Source organism: Natrix helvetica (assembly GCF_964273705.1).
Source record: "Natrix helvetica genome assembly, chromosome: 1".
In the NCBI taxonomy this organism is placed as follows: Eukaryota; Metazoa; Chordata; class Lepidosauria; order Squamata; family Natricidae; genus Natrix; species Natrix helvetica.
Genome location: NC_138548.1, coordinates 341,896,291 through 341,917,136, shown reverse-complemented (window position 1 = coordinate 341,917,136; position 20,846 = coordinate 341,896,291). Strand labels below are relative to the sequence as shown.

The following is a 20,846-nucleotide window of genomic DNA, read 5'->3' as shown; positions in this document are numbered from 1 at the left end:
CATTGGGTTTGGTGGGAGTGGCTGACAGATCCCAGGATCAGAGCTTTGCCAAAATGAAGGACGCCCTTGTTTGACTACAGGTAGTCCTTGACTTACAACAGTTTGTTTAGTGACCGCTCAAAGTTAGAAAGGCACCGAAAAAAGTGACATGATCGTTTTTCACCCTTACAACTGTTGCAGCCTCCCCATGGTCATGTGATCAAGATCCAGCCGCTTGGCAACTGGCATGTATTTATGACAGTTGCGGTGTCTCGGGGCCTGACAAGCAAAATCAATGGGGAAACCAGATTCACTTAACCGCCAGTATTACTAACTTAACCAGTGCAATGATTCACTTACTACCTGTGGCAGGAAAGGTCGTAAAATGGGAGAAAACTCAACATCTGTCTCGCTTAGCAACAGAAATTATGGGCTCAGTTGTGGTTATAAGTCGAGGATTACCTGCATATGGCAATTGACCTCTCTTTTATTCGTCTTATTTTTTTTCTTTTTTTGCCTCTAGATTTTCTTTTTCTGCTTCGATTTTCTGAAGCACATAACCTCTGAGGAGTTTTCTGCCGCTAAGCAGCTGAGGTAAGAGGTGGTGTTTTGCAACTGCCACCCTCAGAGGTAGGCAAGAAGAACTGAGAATATTATTATTGCGCACGTTTCCTTTCTGATGGCAGATAGAAACCCTGGTGTCCTGGCCCAGTTCATTTTAATTGATTTTCCATTCGGAAACCCGCACAAATGGGGCCATACCATTTGGTCTAGAGCTATTTCTAGAAGCCCTACATTGGGGGTAGAGGGGGGTGGGGGCATGACTTGAGTTCAGTTAAACTATCGGCTGAGTTTAGCATAGCAATCCCTTTTCAACGACACTGCCTGCAGTTAAGCAATCTGATCTCGAAGCTGAAGAATTTACTCATATGGATCCCACCAACGGGCCTACTTCATTCAGGATTCCAACTTTCACATAGCTCATAAGCAAGATAGCCTCTCGTTTCCAGAACCCAGTCGCGGCCCTTGACCCCTGAGGTTCTATCTTGAGCTGGTATGGGTTTTTATGCTATTGGCCTACCATGCAAGAGGAGATACACATTTTTAGACTATTCATGCCATAATCCCCAACTAGCACAGTCGTTGCTTGGAGACTGTGGGAGTTATAGTTGAAGGTGTTTCAAAATAGTAGGTTGTGTGCCCCAGTTTGGTCTAGTGCAGGGGTGTCCAAACTTGGGAACTTTAAGACTTGTGGACTTCAACTCCCAGAATTCCCCAGCCAGCCATGCTGGCTGGGGAATTCTGGGAGTTGAAGTCCACAAGTCTTAAAGTTCCCAAGTTTGGACACCCCTGGTCTAGTGGTTTAGCAGAAGGGTAGAAACCAGGATACTGCAAATTCTAGTCCCACCTTAGGCAGCTTGGTGAGCTTGGGCCGCTCGTTCTCTTTCAGTCCAACTTACCTCACAGGGTTGTTGCGGGGGAAAATAGGAGGAGAAAGAATTATTAGTTTATCTGCTGCTCTAAGTTATTTATAAAAATGCTAAAGGCAGGATTCTTTAAAACATCTAAAAATAAATGTTAGCAGTTTCAGGAGATGACTTGGGCTTTGGGATGAAAGTTCTCTCATTATGTAATGGTATGTGAGAATGGCCTTGGGAGATGAGAAAGTGCTGCAGCTAGCAAGATGATTACCATACTTTTCGGCATATAAGATGCACCTAGATTTCAAAGAGGAAAACAAGAAAAAACATAGTTTTTGGCCTCTGCGTGTCCAGGTTTTGCCCTTCCTGGCCCACAGGAGTACTGTGCAGGCCTCCCAAATGGGCCCGTTTTTGGCCTCCCGAACCCCCCCCCCCCATGATCCCGCTTTTGTCTTCCCCAGCCCCCAGGAGTACTCTGCAGACCTCCCAAACCCTTCACATGGCCTGTTTTAGTAAAAAATGAGCCCGTTTTTGGTGGAAATGGGACGTCAAGGGGGGAGGGGTTTCGGAAGGCCAAAAACGGGGCCATATTCGGTCTATAAGACACAGAGAGATTTCCACCCACTTTTGGGGCAGGTGGGGGAGGGCATCTTATAGTCCGAAAAATACGGTATATAAAAGACAGCTTGGCCAGGATTGTGGGGTTGGCAAAAGTCTCAGAAAGGACCTGCTTAGTTTCTTAGGCTGTAAAGGAGATGGGGCAGAAATATACTTACAGACTTGCAAGATTCTGTTAATGTAACCTAACAGTAAAGTAAGAATTAGTTCATCTAGGTGTGTTTCCTGTCTGGGTTACCTCTCAAGATTGAAAGCCATCATGCCAGTCTCAAAGTATATTTCTCCCCATCACCTTTAATGCCCAAGAAAGTAGGGTAGGTCCTTAGAATTTTGCCATCCCCACATTCCTCTGTGGGCCAAGCTGCTTTTTATACCTCAGTTTCCCTGGCTGTAGCACTCCCCCCCACTGTCTTCCAGGGTCATCTCCCACACACACACATTACACATTGACTCTGGTCTCTTTAAAATTTGAAGAACTGGGAAAGAACCCATCGCTCATATGCTCTCGCTTCACTTCTTTTGGTGCTTGTTAACAGCCAAATCTTGTACTTAAATCAAAATAGGAAGTACATTGTTGCTTCAGTCTGCAATAGATTAAGTTCAAGTGGGGTTAGGTAATTTGTGGTTCAGTGTCTTGTGCAAATCCAGTCTTGTTTTAATGCATTGGGTAAACTGGCCCATCCTATTATTAAACCATAGCGTGGTTGCTTGCTTGTTTGTTAGGATGGAACACAGAAACCAAGATTTGGCATGTTGTGTAAACCCATCCATGAAAATACTTGCATGATGGAGAGAAGGTTGGTTCAGAACATCATGTGACTGCAACTATTCTAAGCTGGATTTGTTCTGCTATTTCAGGATATGGATCTGGTGTATTCTTGGTGCTTTCTGAGCTTGGTTGTTTTTGATGGAGCAAACGGTTCATTACTCAGCTAACTAACAACATTACCCAGCAACCTTCATTACCCAGCAAAAAAAAAAACCCATCTTCCTTACACTGATGTTGTTTAGCTGAGTAATAAAAAACATCTGTAAGATATAAAGCAAGCTCTGAGAACCCCAAGGACCCATCGGTTCAATCCTGCAGTATATAAGTTCTCTGCTATATAATGTGGAGCCATTTGAGTGTGCCCTTCCCATTTCATATGTTTCATTGTACGCCGCCCCGAGTCCTTCGGGAGAGGGTGCGGCTAAGAAATAAATATTTATTATTATTATTATTATTATTATTATTATTATTATTATTATTATTATTATTATTATTATTATTATTATTATTATTATTATTATTATTTCCTGACCTCTTTCTTTCTGTCCCAGAAGGAAGAGTCTGCCACCTGGATTCACTCTGGAAGAAATCTGTGTGCTAAGTGAGTTTCTCTTTCTATCTTTACACACGGTCCTTGATCTGAGCTAGGACCCTCATTTTTCTCAGCTTTTGAGATGGTAACTCTTGATTCTTTGGAAGGATTTAGGAAATCCACGAAGGACACATGGGATTGGTAAAGTCAACTGAGCATATTTTGGTCCATCAAAATCTAGAGAAGGTGGCCGCTACAGAATATAAAGATGTAAAGCAGAACATACCACACAATGTCCCAATAAGGAAAGCACCTCTTTAATGTCCCCACAGACCTCCCCTTCCTTCCTGTGTCCTTCCAGGTATTTGTGTCCTTCCAGGTGTTCTGTTCCTCCCAACAGCCAGTCTTCTGTGACCTCTGAGCCTGAAATTTGCTTTATGGGACATAGTTTTATGGAGGCTCCCACTGTTGATCCTCCTGTACATGGATGTGCGATTCTGACTAGATAATACCGATACATTTCTCTGAACATCAGAAAATGCCAGAAAGATAACACAGTTGCATTTTCAATAGGGATTTCTATGACGGTCTTGTTTCAATGGAGGGTCATATTTACACCTTGAAGGATTAACGGGTTTGTTGATTCTCTGAGGAATAGTGAGCCTTTAAATCCCCAGTCTCTTATTACTTTGTCTGGAAGGTGTTACGTTGCTACTAAATGTGACAGACACTCAGTTTGAGTTCCCAAAGACTGCCGTCATTCACCACACACACAGACACCATTGCCCCATATCCGTCCCTTTGGAGACCTGTCAAGATAATGACTCTGGAAAACTGCAAGATGACTTCCAATGAGAGGGGAATGGGATAATGAGCAGCGGGGGGATTCCAAATCTTTTCCTACCGGTTCTGTGAGAGTGCACGCAGCACTCAAAAACCGCCCTCGGTTTCGGCGCCGTTGAGCTTAGCTGTTGCTTAGCTCAGCTGGGGCATGGCAATCCGCTCTGCTGCGTGAATCAGCTGAGCTAAGAAACAAGGGAATATAGGTCAGGGAATGACGGGACGGGAGGACGGGGTCAACCAGAGGTCGTATTTGCTGGTTCGCCGAACTACTCAAAAGTTTCTGCTACCAGTTTGCCAAAACCGGTCCGAACCAGCTGAATGTCACCTTTGATAATGAGTCAGTGTGCCTTCCAGTATCTCAGAAAAACAATGATACAAAATAAGAACAATAACGTCAGTGTGCCTCTTCTGTCCAAAATGTATTTCTTGAACAGTTTTTGTTGTGCAGGACGGGGATTGTGGCTGCCTTCTGGCCACTAAGCTTTCTCAACTCCAGCTTCTATTTCTGGCTGTCTCTGGAAGGGGCAGAGGATGGGCAAGAGGCAGAAGGCTGCATCGATTCTCCCCAGCCAGCCGCCTTGGTCTTGCCATCTCCAGCCCAGCACCAGTTGGCAAATCGTGTCCAACGAACATGACATGATCTCTTTTCTGGAGAAGCCTTGTGCTCAGTTCCGCAGATGGCACTGCTCAATTTTGAAACACATCACTTCGCTGTCATCTTGACTATCTCCCAACCAGCAATTAAAATAAATAGCGTAGGAGTCCTTTTAATTCTGCTTGCTTTCTTTAACCACCTCTAAAAAAGAGTCTATTTCTGGACAATCCAAATTTAGGATATTGTATATTCTGGCAAGAAAAGCCAATTTCTATGCACACAAAATAGCCATAACTTGGTCATGAATATTCTAATTGATACAGGGACACAAGTTATGCAAAACAAATTCATTTTCATTTATGCTGTTGGAATCTTACATCTAACTTTCCCCCTCTCCCCTTACCAAAACCCCCCACAACTCTGATTTTTTTAGAGTAATTGCCCACCCACTCTTCAAGATTGCCTCTGAAGTTTAAATCCGGGTTTGTTTTCCTTTTTAAAAAAATATACAATGGAGGATTAATGTTTTTTTTAAAACCTTAATCCTCCATTGTACATTTTTGTACTGACTTATGTACAGTCATATGGGATGCGGTGGCTCAGTGGCTAAGATGCTGAGCCTGTCAATCAGAAAGGTCGGCAGTTCGGCGCTTTGAATCCCTAGCGCCGCGTAACGGAGTGAGCTCCTGTTACTTGTCCCAGCTCTGCCAACCTAGCAGTTTGAAAGCGTTTAAAAATGCAAGTAGAAAAATAGGAACCACCTTTGGTGGGAAGGTCACAGTTTTGCATGTGCCTTGGGCGTTTAGTCATGTCGGCCACATGACCACGGAGACATCTTCGGACAGCGCTGGCTCTTCGGCTTTGAAACAGAGATGAGCACTGCCCCCTAGAGTTGGGAACGACTAGCACATAGTTGCGAGAGGAACCTTTACCTTTACCTTATGTACTTTCATGTGAAATCTAGTGAAATAACTATTGTATAGAGTGGATAGAACAGGCTCAGTTACAGACAATTATAGATGTACTGTGTGCAAAAACAATACACTTAACACTCAATGTCTAGTGTAAGACTATACAGGTATTTCTTGCTTAACAACCACTTGTTCAAGTTACAATGGTGTTGAATGAGTGGGATTTAACAACTGCTTGTTTTTGATTTAGCAGGTTGTATGATTCCAGCAAGTTTCATTTTATTCCAGTAAACATCCTTAAACAAGACATGATTTACTGTGATCCTGCAAAAGCATTATTTTGCTGCTGGTGCTATTGAGAAAAATTAGAGTCAGAATATCTTGGCAAGCTATTTCCAGATATCCACCTGCAGAAACTGAACCATCTCTAGTCTTCAGTATGAGGCAGTTTCTGTCTGTGAAATATGAAGTCATGCTCCGCTTTTTCTCTTTGGAAGTGTGATCATGAGGACCTTAAGATAGGGGTCGGCAAACTTAAACACTCAAAGAGCCATTTGGACCCGTTTCCCACAGAAAAGAAAACACCGGGAGCCACAAAGGTCCTAACCGGAAGCCCCCTGTTCAGTTCTGGAGCTGACCGGGAGTTCAGTTCCCCCACCATAGAGTCTCCTCCTAGCGCAGCATCCTTTTTCCTCTTCCTGTCCTAACCGAAAGCCCTATCAATTGTGGAGACAACTGGAAAACCCTCCCCTTGCCATAGAGTCTTCTCCTGGCGCACTGTGCTTCTCTCACCCCATCCCCCACCAGAATCTCCTCTCAAAATTGTGGTGCCGACCGGTGACGGAGCCGCAGCAGAGGGAGGAAAGAGCCACATGTGGCTCCAGAGCCGCAGTTTGCTGACCCCTGCCTTAAGACATCATCATTCTCCAGGATAGTATGGACATCATATCAAGTCACTCCTAATCTGGATGCTTTTGTTGTTACAGAGCAGAGGGACCGGGGCAGCACCACCAGTCTGAGCAGTGACTTTTCTCTTATGATGGAGAATTCACCTGGAGCTGCAGGGAGTTTCACTTACGACGCTGTGGAGTTGATGCTAACAGGACCTCAAGCTTCTTGGTCAGCACCCATATACAAACTTTCTACTGTGGGAAATCTGCATGTCCTGAAGATGAATGGCTCTGTACAGTGATCAGGAAAGCAGAATGACGAACATCTGGGGAATTTTTCAGCAGCCTAATTTAGCAAAAGGTGGTGGAAAGAGAGAATACCTTCAGCTGCTTCCCCCGTGTGGGTGTAGCTGCTAAATAATAACATTGTATAAATTTCTACATTATTACATATCTTTATAATGATCACTTTTCATTATGCATAGATGAATTATTAATTTAGTGGCATGAGCTCTTGGTGGTGCAGTGGTTAGGGTTTTGCAGTGTTGCAGGTTAACTCTGCCCATAGTCTGGAGTTTGATCCTGACAGGGCTCGAGGTTGACTCCGCCTTCCGTCCTCCTTAGGTCAGTAAAATAGGACCCAGATTATTAGGGGCAACTACATGCTGAAACTGAAGCGCTCAAAGAGTGCTGTAAATACTATGGGGCAGTATATAAGCCTAAGTGCTGTGGTTAAGTTGTTTCCACATAGTGAAGGGCAGGCCAGGTACAGTTCCCAAGCATCTCTTCTTACAGTCTGATCCAGGCATAATGGATGAAAATTTCTAGCATGGTTTTGGGCTACTTCGTGAGAGCAAGTTGGTGAAATAATCTTTCAAAACCATCTTCCGGCTCGGCTCATTTGCATCATTGCTTTGTTTATTGTGCCCCGTGGGCTCTTCCAAAATATTAAGCATGGCTGCCGGCCACCCAAAAAAAGCCCATTCACAATCTAATCGATCATTCAGTGCTCCGAGGCACCCTTCGGTTTTCACCAAGGAGGTTGCTGTTTTGTATGATCCTGAACCTTCCTTTGAGGCTGGGGAGACCTTTGAGTCTGAAAATGGTTCTCCTGAACCCCCCACCTCCCTCCAAGTTCATTTGATTAGTCTTGCAATCAGAGACTCCTCACTGCCCTTGGAGAATGGATGCCAGTGAGGGTAGTCAGTGCTGAGATTGAAGTTTTCACAGCCATGGTGAAGCACCTTCCCAACAGTTCTGTGCAGAAATACTTTTTCAATCTGCAAAAATTTTGGAAAGGCGTAATATATAGCAGAGGTAACCAACAGGGGGTCCACGGGAAAATGTTGTTGGTCCACAGCGCACCCAGGTGGAGGAGCTGCTCCAGGATGACTAATGGGCCAGTCCTGTGACTAGAGCTCTGAAATATGGCCAGGCAGTTCGTGGTGGGGCTGGGAATCTCCGCCCTAGAGGGAGGTACGTGAAACTTGCAACTTTGCAGGAGGTGCAACGTGCAAGGAGTCGCGCAGGCCTCGCCGGCCGGAATGAGGTAATGGTGCTGTTGTGGCAAGGAAGAGGGTGGCGGCATAGGCGGGCCGAAGCAACGGATGTCGGCAAGAGAGAGAGAGAGAGATAAAGAGATGAAAGAGAGAGTGGAGAGATACCGGTGTTTTGTTTTCTGTGGGAAACAGGTCCAAATGGCTCTTTGAGTGTTTAAGGTTGTAGAAACAGGCGGCCAAGCTAAGTGCCTGAAGGACCCCATCCTGTCACTGGGAGTCCAGGCGCTTCAGCGAGCAGCGCACTGGATTCATATTAGTGGTCCCCAGGATTTAAAATTAGGAATTTAGTGGTCCCTGAGGTCCAAAAGGTTGGTGACCCCGATATATAGCACAATGTTGCATAGTATACCTGGCTGAAATATGTATTTGCCAATCCGTTGGGGTTCTCCCCTCCCCCCCACAAATCTTTGGCTTGACTTTGGAGACCTTAGAGAGGATCCGAGGAGCTTGCTAGTCCTCTGCCACATGATAGGCAGGAGCAGAGAGGCTGGGGATTCCAGAGCCTTGCCTGCAGGCTTTCCCTGTTCCGTTTAATTTTTCTTTCTTCTCCCCAAGCATGTGTGCTAATGATATTTTACCGTGCAATTATTCTGAGCTAAATCTGGGCTGCGCAGTGAAAGTCCTCTGGGTAACCGTAAATTCTCAGCTTGCTGTTGTCACGCTTTGCCTCTTGAAGCACATAAAGTATGTGTCTGTGGGGGAGAAATCTAAATCTGTTCCTGGCAGGGGCATTCTAGGAAGGGCTGCCCTTGCTACAAGTCTGTCCTGTACCCTATAGATGCTATATGCACATCGAAGTAAGAGATGGTGATGAAAACTGAACCAACAGGAAGACAGGCAAACTGCTCAAAGCTGAATGTGGTTGTTCTGTGGTGGACTGCAGGACTGAGCAAAAGAATAGAATAGAATAGAATAGAGGAATGGAATAGAATAGAATAGAATAGAATAGAATAGAATTCTTTATTGGCCAAGTGTGGTTGGACACACAAGGAATTTGTCTTTGGTGTATATGCTCTCAGTGTACATAAAGAAAAATAAAACATTCATCAAGAATCATAAAATACAACACTTAGTGATAGTCATATGTTACTAATAAGCAATGAAATCATACTAGGAAACAAATAAAACACTATAAATTTTAAAGATACAAGCAACATGGTTATAGTCATAAGTGGAAAGAGATAGGTACTAGGAAGGAAGAGAAGAATAATAGTAATACACTTAGTGGATAATTTGACAGTGTTGTAGGGATTAGGAATGGACATTCCATAACTGGGAGAACAAATGATTTTAACCAAAATATATAGTGAGATAAGCTTGTCTAAAGTGGCTGCTCTATTTACATTATTTAAGCCTTTGAACCTTGGAGCACCTTGTTCAGATACACAGGTCAACACAAAAATCCTTATTTTAGATTGTCTTTCAAATACTGTCTAAATTACTCTAGAGAGGACATCTGCAATACTCTTCAGTGCCATGCCTTAATTTTTCCATAGGCTCCTTGTTTATTTTACCGTATTTCTAGTATAGGCACAGTGTCCAGTAAAGGAAGGATTTGCTGGTGAGGAGCTGAAATAAGAAGTCAGTTTCCTAAGAAACAAGTTTAAAATGAGACAAAGCTTAGGGATTATCATGAGATAGGCCTAAGGTTTAAAATCAATAAAAACATCAGAACCACTGAACTATATCTTTCAAAGATCCTGGAGCACCGGGGAACTGCCAGAGGACTGGAAAAGAGCTGATGTACTGTAGTTCCCATCTTCAAAAAAGGAAAAAAAAATAGATCCAGGAAACTACAGACCTGACCTCAATTCCAGGGAAGATTCTGGAAAAGATAATCAAGCAACGAATCAGCAAATATCTAGAAGCAAACAAAGTAATAACCAAAAGCCAACATGGGTTTGTCAAAAACAGTTCATGCCAGATTAATCTTATTGCATTCTTTGACAAGTGACAAAATTAGTGGACAAGAGGATTGCTGTTGATATAATTTACTTGGACTTCAGTAAGGCATTTGATAAAGTAGACCATAACCAGATAAAGTAGAAGAATGTGGGTTAGACAGCATCACCACCAGATGGATTCGTAACTGGCTGACCAACCGCACTCAACGTGTAGTCCTCAATGGAACTGTATCTACGTGGAGGGAGGTATGCAGCGGAGTACCCCAAGGCTCTGTATTAGGCCCAGTACTCTTCAACATTTTCATCAATGATTTGGATGAGGGAATAAATGGGGAACTCATCAAATTTGCAGATGACACCAAGCTGGCAGGAATAGCCAACACTCCAGAAGATAGGCTTAAGATACAGAAGGATCTTGACAAACTTGAACATTGGGCGCTATCTAACAAAATGAAATTCAGTGGTGAAAAAAGTAAGGTTCTGCATTTAGGCAAGAAAAACAAAATGCACAGGTGCAGTATATGTGGCACCTGGGCTTAATAGTAGTAACTGTGAGAGGGATCTTGCAATTCTAGTGGACAACCATATTTAAATATGAGCCAGCAGTGTGCAGCAGCTACCCAAAAAGCCAACACAGTTTAGGCTGCATAAACAGAGGAATAGAATCAAGATCATGTGAAGTGTTAATACCACTTTATAATGCCTTGGTAAGGCCACACTTGGAATACTGCATTCAGTTTTGGTAACCACAATGTAAAAAAAATGTGGAGACTCTAGAAAAAGTGCAGCAAAGAACAACAAAGATGACTAAAACATATGAAGAACGGTTGCAGTAACTGGGTATGTCTAGTTTAATGAAAAGAAAGACTAGGGGAGACATGATAGCAGTGTTCCAATATCTCAGGGGTTGCCATAAAGAAGAGGGAGTCAAACTATTCTCCAAGGCACCTGAGGGTAGAACAAGAAGCAATGGGTGGGAACTAATTGAGAGAAGCAACTTAGAACTCAGGAGAAATTTCTTGACAGAGCAATTAATCAGTGGAATAACTTGCCTCCAGAAGTTGTGAATGCTCCAACACTGGACGTTTTTAAGAAGAGATTGGATACCCATTTGTCTCAAGTGGTGTAGGGTTTCCTGGCTAAGCAGGGGGTTGGACTAGAAGACCTCCAAGGTCCCTTCCAACTCCTATTCTATTCTATCCTTAATTAGCTGTGAATGCCCCAACACTGGAAGTCTTTAAGAAGATGTTGGATAGCCATTTGTCTGGAACGGTATAGGGTTTCCTGCCTAGGCAGGGGGTTGGTCTAGAAGACTTCCAAGGTCCCTTCCAACTCTGCTATTGTATTGTATTGTATTAATTGTCAACCAAAAGGGCATTTTTGAATAGAGTTATTTTTATTTTGTATGTTTCCCCCTTTAAAACAAGAGTGTTGGAATCAAATGCTTAAAACGAAAGCAGAAGTTTTTTTTTTTTGAGGGTGGAAACTATCCAACTGAGGTAAAGGTCATAGTCCTCAATTCAAAATGAAGCTGTCCCTTTACAGTGATTTAAGTACTTGCGCTGTCTATCTTGCATTGCAAGATGTCATGAAATTAGGGGGGGGGAAATGTCTTAAGGTTGGGCTCCAGTGATGATGTCGACTTGAGTGAGGTGACAGCAACTGTTAGGAAGAAAAGGAAATCACCTATATGCAAGGAGACCCATTTTTAAGAGCTATTCTAGGTCTTTCTCCCTCAGTGTCCCTTCTAACCAGAACTCGGATGGATGCACAAATCGGAGACAGGCCCTGTTCAATTTGGAACAGCCTTTTTCCATTTGATTGCATCTCATCTCTGGTTGCTTGCTTGCTTGCTTGCTTGAGTGCCTCTAGCTGAGCTACTAAGCACTTCATTAAATCTCAGCCTTGTACCTGCCACAGTCACAAGGAACATGGAGGGGGGTGGGGGAGAGATTTTTGAAAGCTTGGGGCTGCTGTCATGTGTCAGAGAAAGAATAGCTGAGGGTTTTCCAAGGAAATCCTGGGGATTGAGGAGAGTCCTTATTAACATACACAGCCACGGGTAGTAAATAAGCCAGACTTCTGATCGTTGCTTAGTGAGCATCTGGGGATTCAGAGATGGATGGACGGAGAGCAGAGGAGATAGGAAAGGCAAACAAATGTGGATTTGGTAGGGAGCCTGTGGCAGGTTCAGATGCCTTGAGCATCAAAAGCTGATTAGTACAGTTGAAAAGCCACAGCACTTCCTTGATTGCAAGTCTAGAGAAATTGTGTGTGGAATCGTGGAAGGATGTTGTGCCTCTGTGGAATGGATGCAGCCCATTTCCAGTTTGGTCTAAGCCAGGGGTGTCCAAACTTGGGAACTTTAAGACTTGTGGACTTCAACTCCCAGAATTCCCCAGCCAGCCATGCTGGCTGGGGAATTCTGGGAGTTGAAGTCCACAAGTCTTAAAGTTCCCAAGTTTGGACACCCCTGGTCTAAGCCAAGGGGTCTCCAACCTTAGCAACTTTAAGCCTGGTGGACTTCAACTCCCAGAATTCTGGGAGTTGAAGTCCTCCAGGCTTTAAGTTGCCAAGGTTGGAGGCCCCTAGTCTAAGCCATATAAAGGCTGTTCCTACAATTTCTGACTAACAGAATAACAGTTGCAAGGGATCTTTGAAGGTCATCTAGTTCAACCCCCTGGCCAAGCAGGAGGCCCTACACCATTTCTGACAAATGGCACTCCACTCTCTTCTTGAAAGCTTCCAGGGATGAAGCTCCCACAACTTCTGAAGGCAACTTCTGTTCCATGGGTTGACTGTTCTCACCGTCAGAAAATTTCTTCTTATTTCCAGGTTGAATCTCTCCTTGATCACTTTCCATCCATTATTCCTTGACTGGCCGTCGGGTGCCTTGGGAAATAGTGCAGCTATAACTTCGGGCAGTGTTCCCTTTTATCTGTGTCTCATGCTAATGAATATCTAAACAGGTCTTTCTAAAAACACATACAGGTAGTCCTTGACTTACAAGAATTCACTTAGTGACCGTTCAAAGTTACAACGGCACCGAAACAAGTGACTTACTTTCATAAGCTCACACCTATGACCATTGTAGCATCCCCATGGTCACATGTTTTACATTTGGATGCTTGACAACTTGACTCATCTTTATGACGGTTGCAGTATCCCGGGGTCATGCGATATCCTTTTACAACCTTCTGACAGGCAAAGTCGACGGGGAAACCAGATTCACTTAGCAACCGTGCTACCAATTTAACAAACTGCAGTGATTCGCTTAACGAATGTGGCAAGAAAAGTCATAAAACGGAGCAAACCTCACTTAGCAAATTTCTCACTGAGCAACAAAACATTTTGGGCTCAACTGTGGTAGTAAGTGGAGGACTACCTGTGTTGATTTATCAAATTTATTCACTTACAGCACTGAGGAGTTTAAATCATGAAAGTGACAAATTACAGAAGAGGCCATGCAGATTGACAAACTTGAACTATCTAATAAAATGAAATTCAGTGGTGAAAATAGTAAGGTTCTGCATTTAGGCAAGAAAACAAAATGCACAGGTACAATATAGGTGGTACCTTGCTCAATAGTAGTAACTGTGAGAGGGATCTTGGAGTCCTAGTGGACAACCATTTAAATAGGAGCCAGCAGTGTGCAGCAGCTGCCAAAAAAGCCAACACAGTTCTAGGCTGCATCAACAGAGGGATAGAATCAAGATCACATGAAGTGTTCATACCACTTTATAATGCCTTGGTAAGGCCACACTTGGAATACTGCATTCAGTTCTGGTCGCCACGATGTAGAAAAGATGTGGAGACTCTAGAAAGAGTGCAGAGAAGAGCAACAAAGATGATTAGGGGACAGGACACTAAAACATGAACAACGGTTGCAGGAACTGGGTATGTCTAGTTTAATGAAAAGAAGGACTAGGGGAGACATGATAGCAGTGTTCCAATATCTCAGGGGTTGCCACAAAGAAGAGGGAATCAAACTATTCTCCAAGGCACCTGAGGGTAGAACAAGAAGCAATGGGTGGAAACTAATCAAGGAGAGAAGCAACTTAGACCTGAGGAGAAATTTTCTGACAGCAAGAACAGTTAATTAGTGGAATAGCTTGCCTCCAGAAATTGTGAATGCCCCAACACTGGAAGTCTTTAAGAAGATGCTGGATAGCCATTTGTCTGAAACGGTATAAGGTTTCCTGCCTCGGCAAGGGGTTGGACTAGAAGACCTCCAAGGTCCCTTCCAACTCTGCTATTGTATTGTATTGTATATACAGGGTATGGAGATGTTTCTTGTGGATATTCAGGAAACTCAACTCTGTCAAGAGCTGGGTTAGTGAATCAACTTGCATAACTTGCTAGACTTCACCAGGAAGTATGAACTATGAATTCCAATAATGGAGGAAGCTAGTTATCTTGGGAGCCTGTTCAGTGTGCAAGTGTTTGAAAACCTGTGCAGGTCTCTTAAAGCATTGGTGGAGCATCAAAGCAATACTGTAAATGACGAAGTCTGCCGTTGCCCCATTTGTGAGGTGACTTAGAGAAATAATTATCTGAGGCTTGACTTTCCCATTTATAATAGGGAGGCTGTCCCAATATGAAACCTCTGAATATTGAACAAAAGGATGGTAGGAATACATAAAGATGTCAGACAGTTACATCTTTATTTTGGAGGCTATTCTGACTATGAATAGTTTTTAAATTCCTAATTGTGATTTGTACGTTAAGATCCTCCTTTGAGTTTTTCTATTGCTGGCAGACCTTTAATTATTTTGTTGGCTGCCTGTTTTTCTATGCTGCCTGTTTAAAACAGTTTAGTAACTTTAACTTCATTGCTTCTAGTCTATTACTAAACGTCAAGAAAAAAATTCCCTTAACACCAATTCATTTGGAAATAATTCCAAAGTCCGGAGGAATAGCAACAGCAATAGCACTTATATACCGCTTCACAGTGCTTTTACGGCCCTCCCTAAAAGGTTTACAGAGTCAGCCTATTGCCCCCAACATCTGGGTCCTCATTTTACCCACCTGGGAAGGATGGAAGGCTGAGTCAACCTTGAGTGTGGTGAGATTCGAACTGCCAAACTGCTGGCAGCGGGTGATCAGCAGTAGTAGCCTGCAGTACTGCACCCTAACCACTGCACCACCACGGCTCTTAACTTTATAAGTTTATCAAATACAATACAATACAATAGTAGAGTTGGAAGGGACCTTGGAGGTCTTCTAGTCCAACCCCCTGCCTAGGCAGGAAACCCTATACCGTTTCAGACAAATAGCTATCCAACATCTTCTTAAAGACTTCCAGTGTTGGGGCATTCACAACTTCTGGAGGCAAGCTGTTCCACTGATTAATTGTTCTCACTGTCAGGAAATTTCTCCTCAGTTCTAAGTTGCTTCTCTCCTTGATTAGTTTCCACCCATTGCTTCTTGTTCTACCCTCAGGTGCCTTGGAGAATAGTTTGACTCCCTCTTCTTTGTGGCAACCTCTGAGATATTGGAATAATGCTATCATGTCTCCCCTAGTCCTTCTTTCTCTTAAGCTAAACATACCCAGTTCCTGCAACCGTTCTTCATATGTTTTAGTCTCCAGTCCCCTAATCATCTTTGTTGCTCTTCTCTGCACTCTTTCTAGAGTCTCCACATCTTTTTTACATCGTGGCGACCAGAACTGAATGCAGTATTCCAAGTGTGGCCTTACCAAGGCATTATAAAGTGGTATTAACACTTCACGTGATCTTGATTCTATCCCTCTGTTGATGCAGCCTAGAACTGTGTTGGCTTTTTTGGCAGCTGCTGCACACTGCTGGCTCATATTTAAATGGTTGTCCACTAGGACTCCAAGATCCCTTTCACAGTTACTACTACTGAGTAAGGTATCACCTATACTGTACCTGTGCATTCCGTTTTTGTTGCCTAAATGTAGAACCTTACTCTTTTCACCATTGAATTTCATTTTATTAGATAGTGCCCAATGTTCAAGTTTGTCAAGATCCTTCTGTATCTTAAGCCTATCTTCTGGAGTGTTGGCTATTCCTGCCAGCTTGGTATCATCTGCAAATTTGATGAGTTCCCCATTTATTCCCTCATCCAAATCATTGATGAAGATGTTGAAGAGTACTGGGCCTAAAACAGAGCCTTGGGGTACTCCACTGCATACTTCCCTCCATGTAGATGCAGTTCCATTGAGAACTACACGTTGAGTGCGGTTGGTCAGCCAGTTACCAATCCATCTGGTGGTGATGCTGTCTAACCCACATTCTTCTACTTTATCTAGTAGTAGGTTATGGTCTACCTTATCAAAAGCCTTACTGAAGTCCAAGTAAACTATATCAACGGCATTCCTCTGGTCCACTAATTTTGTCACATTATCAAAGAATGCAATAAGATTAGTCTGGCATGATCTGTTTTTGACAAATCCATGTTGGCTTTTGGCTATTACTTTGTTTGCTTCTAGGTGTTCGCAAATTCGTTGCTTGATTATTTTTTCCAGAATCTTTCCTGGTATTGAGGTTAGGCTGATAGGTCTGTAGTTTCCTGGATCTAATTTTTTCCCTTTTTTGAAGATGGGAACCACATCAGCTCTTTTCCAGTCCTCTGGTAGTTCCCCGGTGTTCCAGGATCTCTGAAAGATATAATTCAGTGGTTCTGAGATCTCGTCTGCTAGTTCCTTCAGAACTCTGGGGTGTAATCCATCCGGTCCTGGTGATTTGAACTCGTCTAGGGTAGACAGGTGCTCACTTACCATTTTCTTCCCTATTTCAATTTGTGTTCCTAATTTTGTGGTGCTGCTTTTGATAGGTTGGACTGTTTTATCCCTTTGTGTAAAGACAGATGCAAAACATGAGTTAAATAGTTCTGCTTTCTCCCTGTTGCTTGTCACCTTCTTGCCACTTTCTCCTAGCAATGGACCAATTGTTTCCTTAACTTTTTTCTTGTTTTTAACATGTTGGAAGAAGCTTTTTTTGTTAATTTTTACTTTTGTGGCAAGCCTTTCTTCATTGTGAGCCTTAGCTTTCCTCACTTCATCTTTACAGGCTCGGGCTATTTGCTGATATTCTGCCTTAGTTATGTCCCCCTCCTTCCACTTTTTATACTTACTTTTTTTGTCTTTCAGTTTGTCAGATAGTTGTTTATGCAGCCATGCTGGTTTCTTTTGGGAGCTGTTGTTTTTCTTCTTCATTGGTATTGTGTTAGACTGGGCTTTTCTAATCTCATTTTTCAAAATTTCCCAAGCTTCTTGAGTTGTTTTCCCCTCGAGGATTCTCATCCATGGAATTTTTCCCAAGCTCTCTCTAAGTTTATTGAAATTAGCTTTCTTAAAGTCCAAGACTCTAGTTTGACTTTGTTCTACTACTTGTGTTTGGATAATGTTGAATTCCAATATTGCATGGTCACTTGCCCCCAGGGTTCCTATGACTTCAACACCTTCTATCATTTCCTCTCTGTTAGTGAGAATTAAGTCCAGTATGGCTGATCCCCTTGTTTCCTTCTCTACTTTTTGGAAAACAAAGTTGTCTGCTAGGTTTGTTAGGAACCTGTTGGATCTTCCACTTGGTGCAGAGTTTGTTTCCCAGTTGATGTCAGGGTAGTTAAAATCTCCCATTACTATTGTGGTGTGCTTCCTACATACCTTAGTTAGCTGACTAGCAAAAAGTTCATCTTCTTCCTCTGCTTGGTTGGGTGGCCTGTAGTATAGACCTATGGCAATGTCATTTCCCCCACAACCTTTAATATTGACCCAAATGCATTCAAGATAGTTCTCATTATTGTTGTGCTCTATTTCTGTAGAGACATAGTTATTTCTTATATATAGTGCAACTCCACCTCCTCTTTTATTTGGTCTATTTCTTTTAAATAATTTAAATCCTTCTAGCTGTATGTTCCATTTGTCAGTTTCATCCCACCAAGTTTCTGTAATGGCAATAATATCATATCTGCCCTCTTTTACTTGAATTTCTAATTCTCCCTGTTTATTCCTCATACTCTGTGCATTGGTATATAGACATTTGAGTCCATTTTGATTGACCTTGTGTTTACTGTCTACATAACCTGTATTATGCCTGACTGCCCCTATTTTCTTGCCACTTGTGTGATTCATGCACATGGTATGACAATCACTATTACATGCTTGGTTTTGCTTGACAGCAGGAGTGATAATCTTACCCACACACACATCTATGTTACATGCATTTATAACCCTATGAATTTTTGTTTGCTGGGGACAGAGATGTTCTGTATCTATTAATTCTCTGTCCCCGCTCTTCAGTTTAAATGTTTATCAAGAAAATCTGTGAATTTAATGCCAAGTAACTCAGTTCCTTTCTTGGATGGGTGCAACCCATCTCTTTTGTACAGTTTTTCATTGGACCAGCTACAGGCTTCATGACTAATAAAACCAAAGCCTTCCCTTTTACACCACTCCTTTAGCCAAACATTAAACTCTGCTACACGCTGGCCCTTCCCTTTTTGTTCCTTATATACAGGTAAAACCTCTGAAAAGATAAGCCTACAACCTATACTATTAAGTTCATACCCCAAGTTCTGGAAATCATTCTGCACAGAAAGTACATCTTTCTGGGATAGATCATTAGTGCCAAGATGTATAATAGCATCAACGTCACAGTCCTTACTTGCATTCTTGACTATCTTAAGAATACGCCTCTTGTCTCTGCTGGCAGTAGCACCTGGCAGACACCTGACCTCTTTTAAAACCTCCGTATCCTCTCCTAAATTAACATCTCTTACGATTGAATCACCAACCAGAAGGTGACTTCTCTTTTTACATACCTTGATCTTCTTCTGCGACTGATGTGTGATACCTGGTTCCCCTTTTCGCCTTTCCGAAGAAAGTTCTTCGTTTTGGACCACGATCCCCTGCTTATTTGAGTCATCATTATCACAACTGCCTTGACCTATCTCTTTAGTGTCCCCATTAAGGTCAGCAAGGGCACTATATCTGTTTTGCTGGGTCACAGCAAAAGCTTTGGGTTTATGGTTCACAGCTCTCAACCTGCCAGATCCCACAGTTGTCCAGACAGCTCTTCTCCTGCAAGATCTTTGTGGTAGAGGGGGCTGATAGTGTGGCTTCACCATAGAGTGGAATGGCTGACGTAGACACCTAGTTTCTGCTTGGAGAGCACAGATTACAGATTCTAGATAGGTAATCTGCCTATGTAGACTCGTAATTTGTTTACAAAGGGGACAGTATCCAAATACATGCCTAAGAACTCCACTGGTATAAAGGCAGAGTCAGACCCATCTGACTAAAAATTTCCCCAATGGATCAGACATCAAATAAATAATGTTATGCCTTCACAGGAGGAAAAACTGTGCATCGTCCCCTCAGGCTGTCCTGTGGAATCGGACACAGCAACCTGAAGACAGGCTGCCCGTCCAGGGCACACTTGATGCAAGATCCTCCAGCTCCTCTTCTTCCAATCATTCGGAGAACTTCTCGAGACTAGGCAGCAGTCCGCTCGAAGTCCCTAAGACCAGGTGAGAGGCCGTTCATTCCTGTCAGCTTCTTGGGAAGGAGGGAACGGGGCTCGGGCGTTGCTAGCAAGCACAGGTTTGAGCAGGGCTCCTCCTGGGAACAGAGGAAATCCCTGATCCCTATTGAGGAAACATTTTTCGTCTCCGAAGTGGGGCATGGGAGGAGTCACATCTGGGTATTAACACAGCCCTTTTGCCCAGAGACTGAGGTAAATCTTGAGGCCACACCTCTGTTCCTCCTGCCTTCCCCAAATTAACATCAGTCTTCGGCCCAGAAGGAGTACTTTCCTGACTCTCCCTTCACTTCGAAGATCTTACCTTTCAGCAACTCAGCTATTTCTATCGGATCACCCCTCCTCACTCGTGCTTCGCCAGTTGCTAGCTTCTCAAGCGGTGCTTGCTGCGCTAGCGGAAAGCCTCCGAGCGGCCGGACGGTAGTGAGGGGGGCTTTATCCTAGCCACGAGCTCCGAGGAGATTCAGTCAACGGAGGATCGCAGGAAGCCAAGAACTGGCACCTGGCAGGAGCAGGTTACATCGGGGACAAGCTCTTCGGCTCATCACTGGACCCCATCCTCGTGGAAGACAAGAAAAAATGTAAGGTCTTCGCGGCCATGAACAGACACTCAGACCACTGACCAGCTCCTTACCCCTGGAGAACATCCTATCATCCTCCTGAGTCGGGGTTCCAACAACAGAGGTACCCTGCACCCAGATTCCCCAGGCAGGGAGATAGGCAATTTTCCAGGGACAGATTCAGGACCCAACCGCAGGGCAAGCGGCTCTTTCGCGGGGGGGGGGGCGTCCCTTCCGCAGGTTCAAGTGATCCGGCTCTGGATCACCCCACTGGCGGCCGCCTCTCCCTGTTCGCTGATACCTGGGAATGCATCACCACGGATGAGTGGGTCCTCCAGACTGTTAGGCTTGGGCTAAAGCTTGCGTTCTGCTTGCAGCCCCCGAATAGGTTCCGAAACTTCGCCTCCTCTAGGAATCCTGCCAAGCGCTCTCTCATGTGCAAGGCTATCCAACACCTGCTGGCTATTAGGGCAGTGGAGTTGGTTCTGGAGGGGGAGAAGGGATCAGGATTCTATTCAAACCTGTTTCTAGTTGCCAAGAGTTCAGGGGGGTGAAGGGCCATCTTAGACCTCAAGTTACTCAACTCCAGACTGGTCTACCGCAGGTTCAAGATGGCCTCACTTAAGTCCATCCTAGAGGGCATCCGTCAGGGGGACTTCCTGGCTTCCATAGATCTCACAGAGGCCTATTTACATATCATGATCGCCCCTGAGCACCGCAGGTTCCTCAGATTGCCCACGAGGGCAATCACTTCCAATA

General features: G+C 43.7%; 1 protein-coding gene across 2 annotated transcripts in view; it reads left to right on the top strand.

The window, feature by feature from the left end:
* MTMR14 (myotubularin related protein 14) overlaps window positions 1–20,846 on the top strand; it is a 136,184-nt gene that overhangs the window by 48,453 nt on the left and 66,885 nt on the right. For both annotated transcript variants that reach the window (XM_081945171.1, XM_081945170.1), the window contains exons 14-17: window positions 503–573; window positions 3,339–3,388; window positions 6,655–6,787; window positions 19,340–19,516. In XM_081945171.1, coding sequence (XP_081801297.1) covers window positions 503–573; window positions 3,339–3,388; window positions 6,655–6,787; window positions 19,340–19,516 — 431 coding nt within the window. The remainder of the gene's footprint in view (window positions 1–502; window positions 574–3,338; window positions 3,389–6,654; window positions 6,788–19,339; window positions 19,517–20,846) is intronic.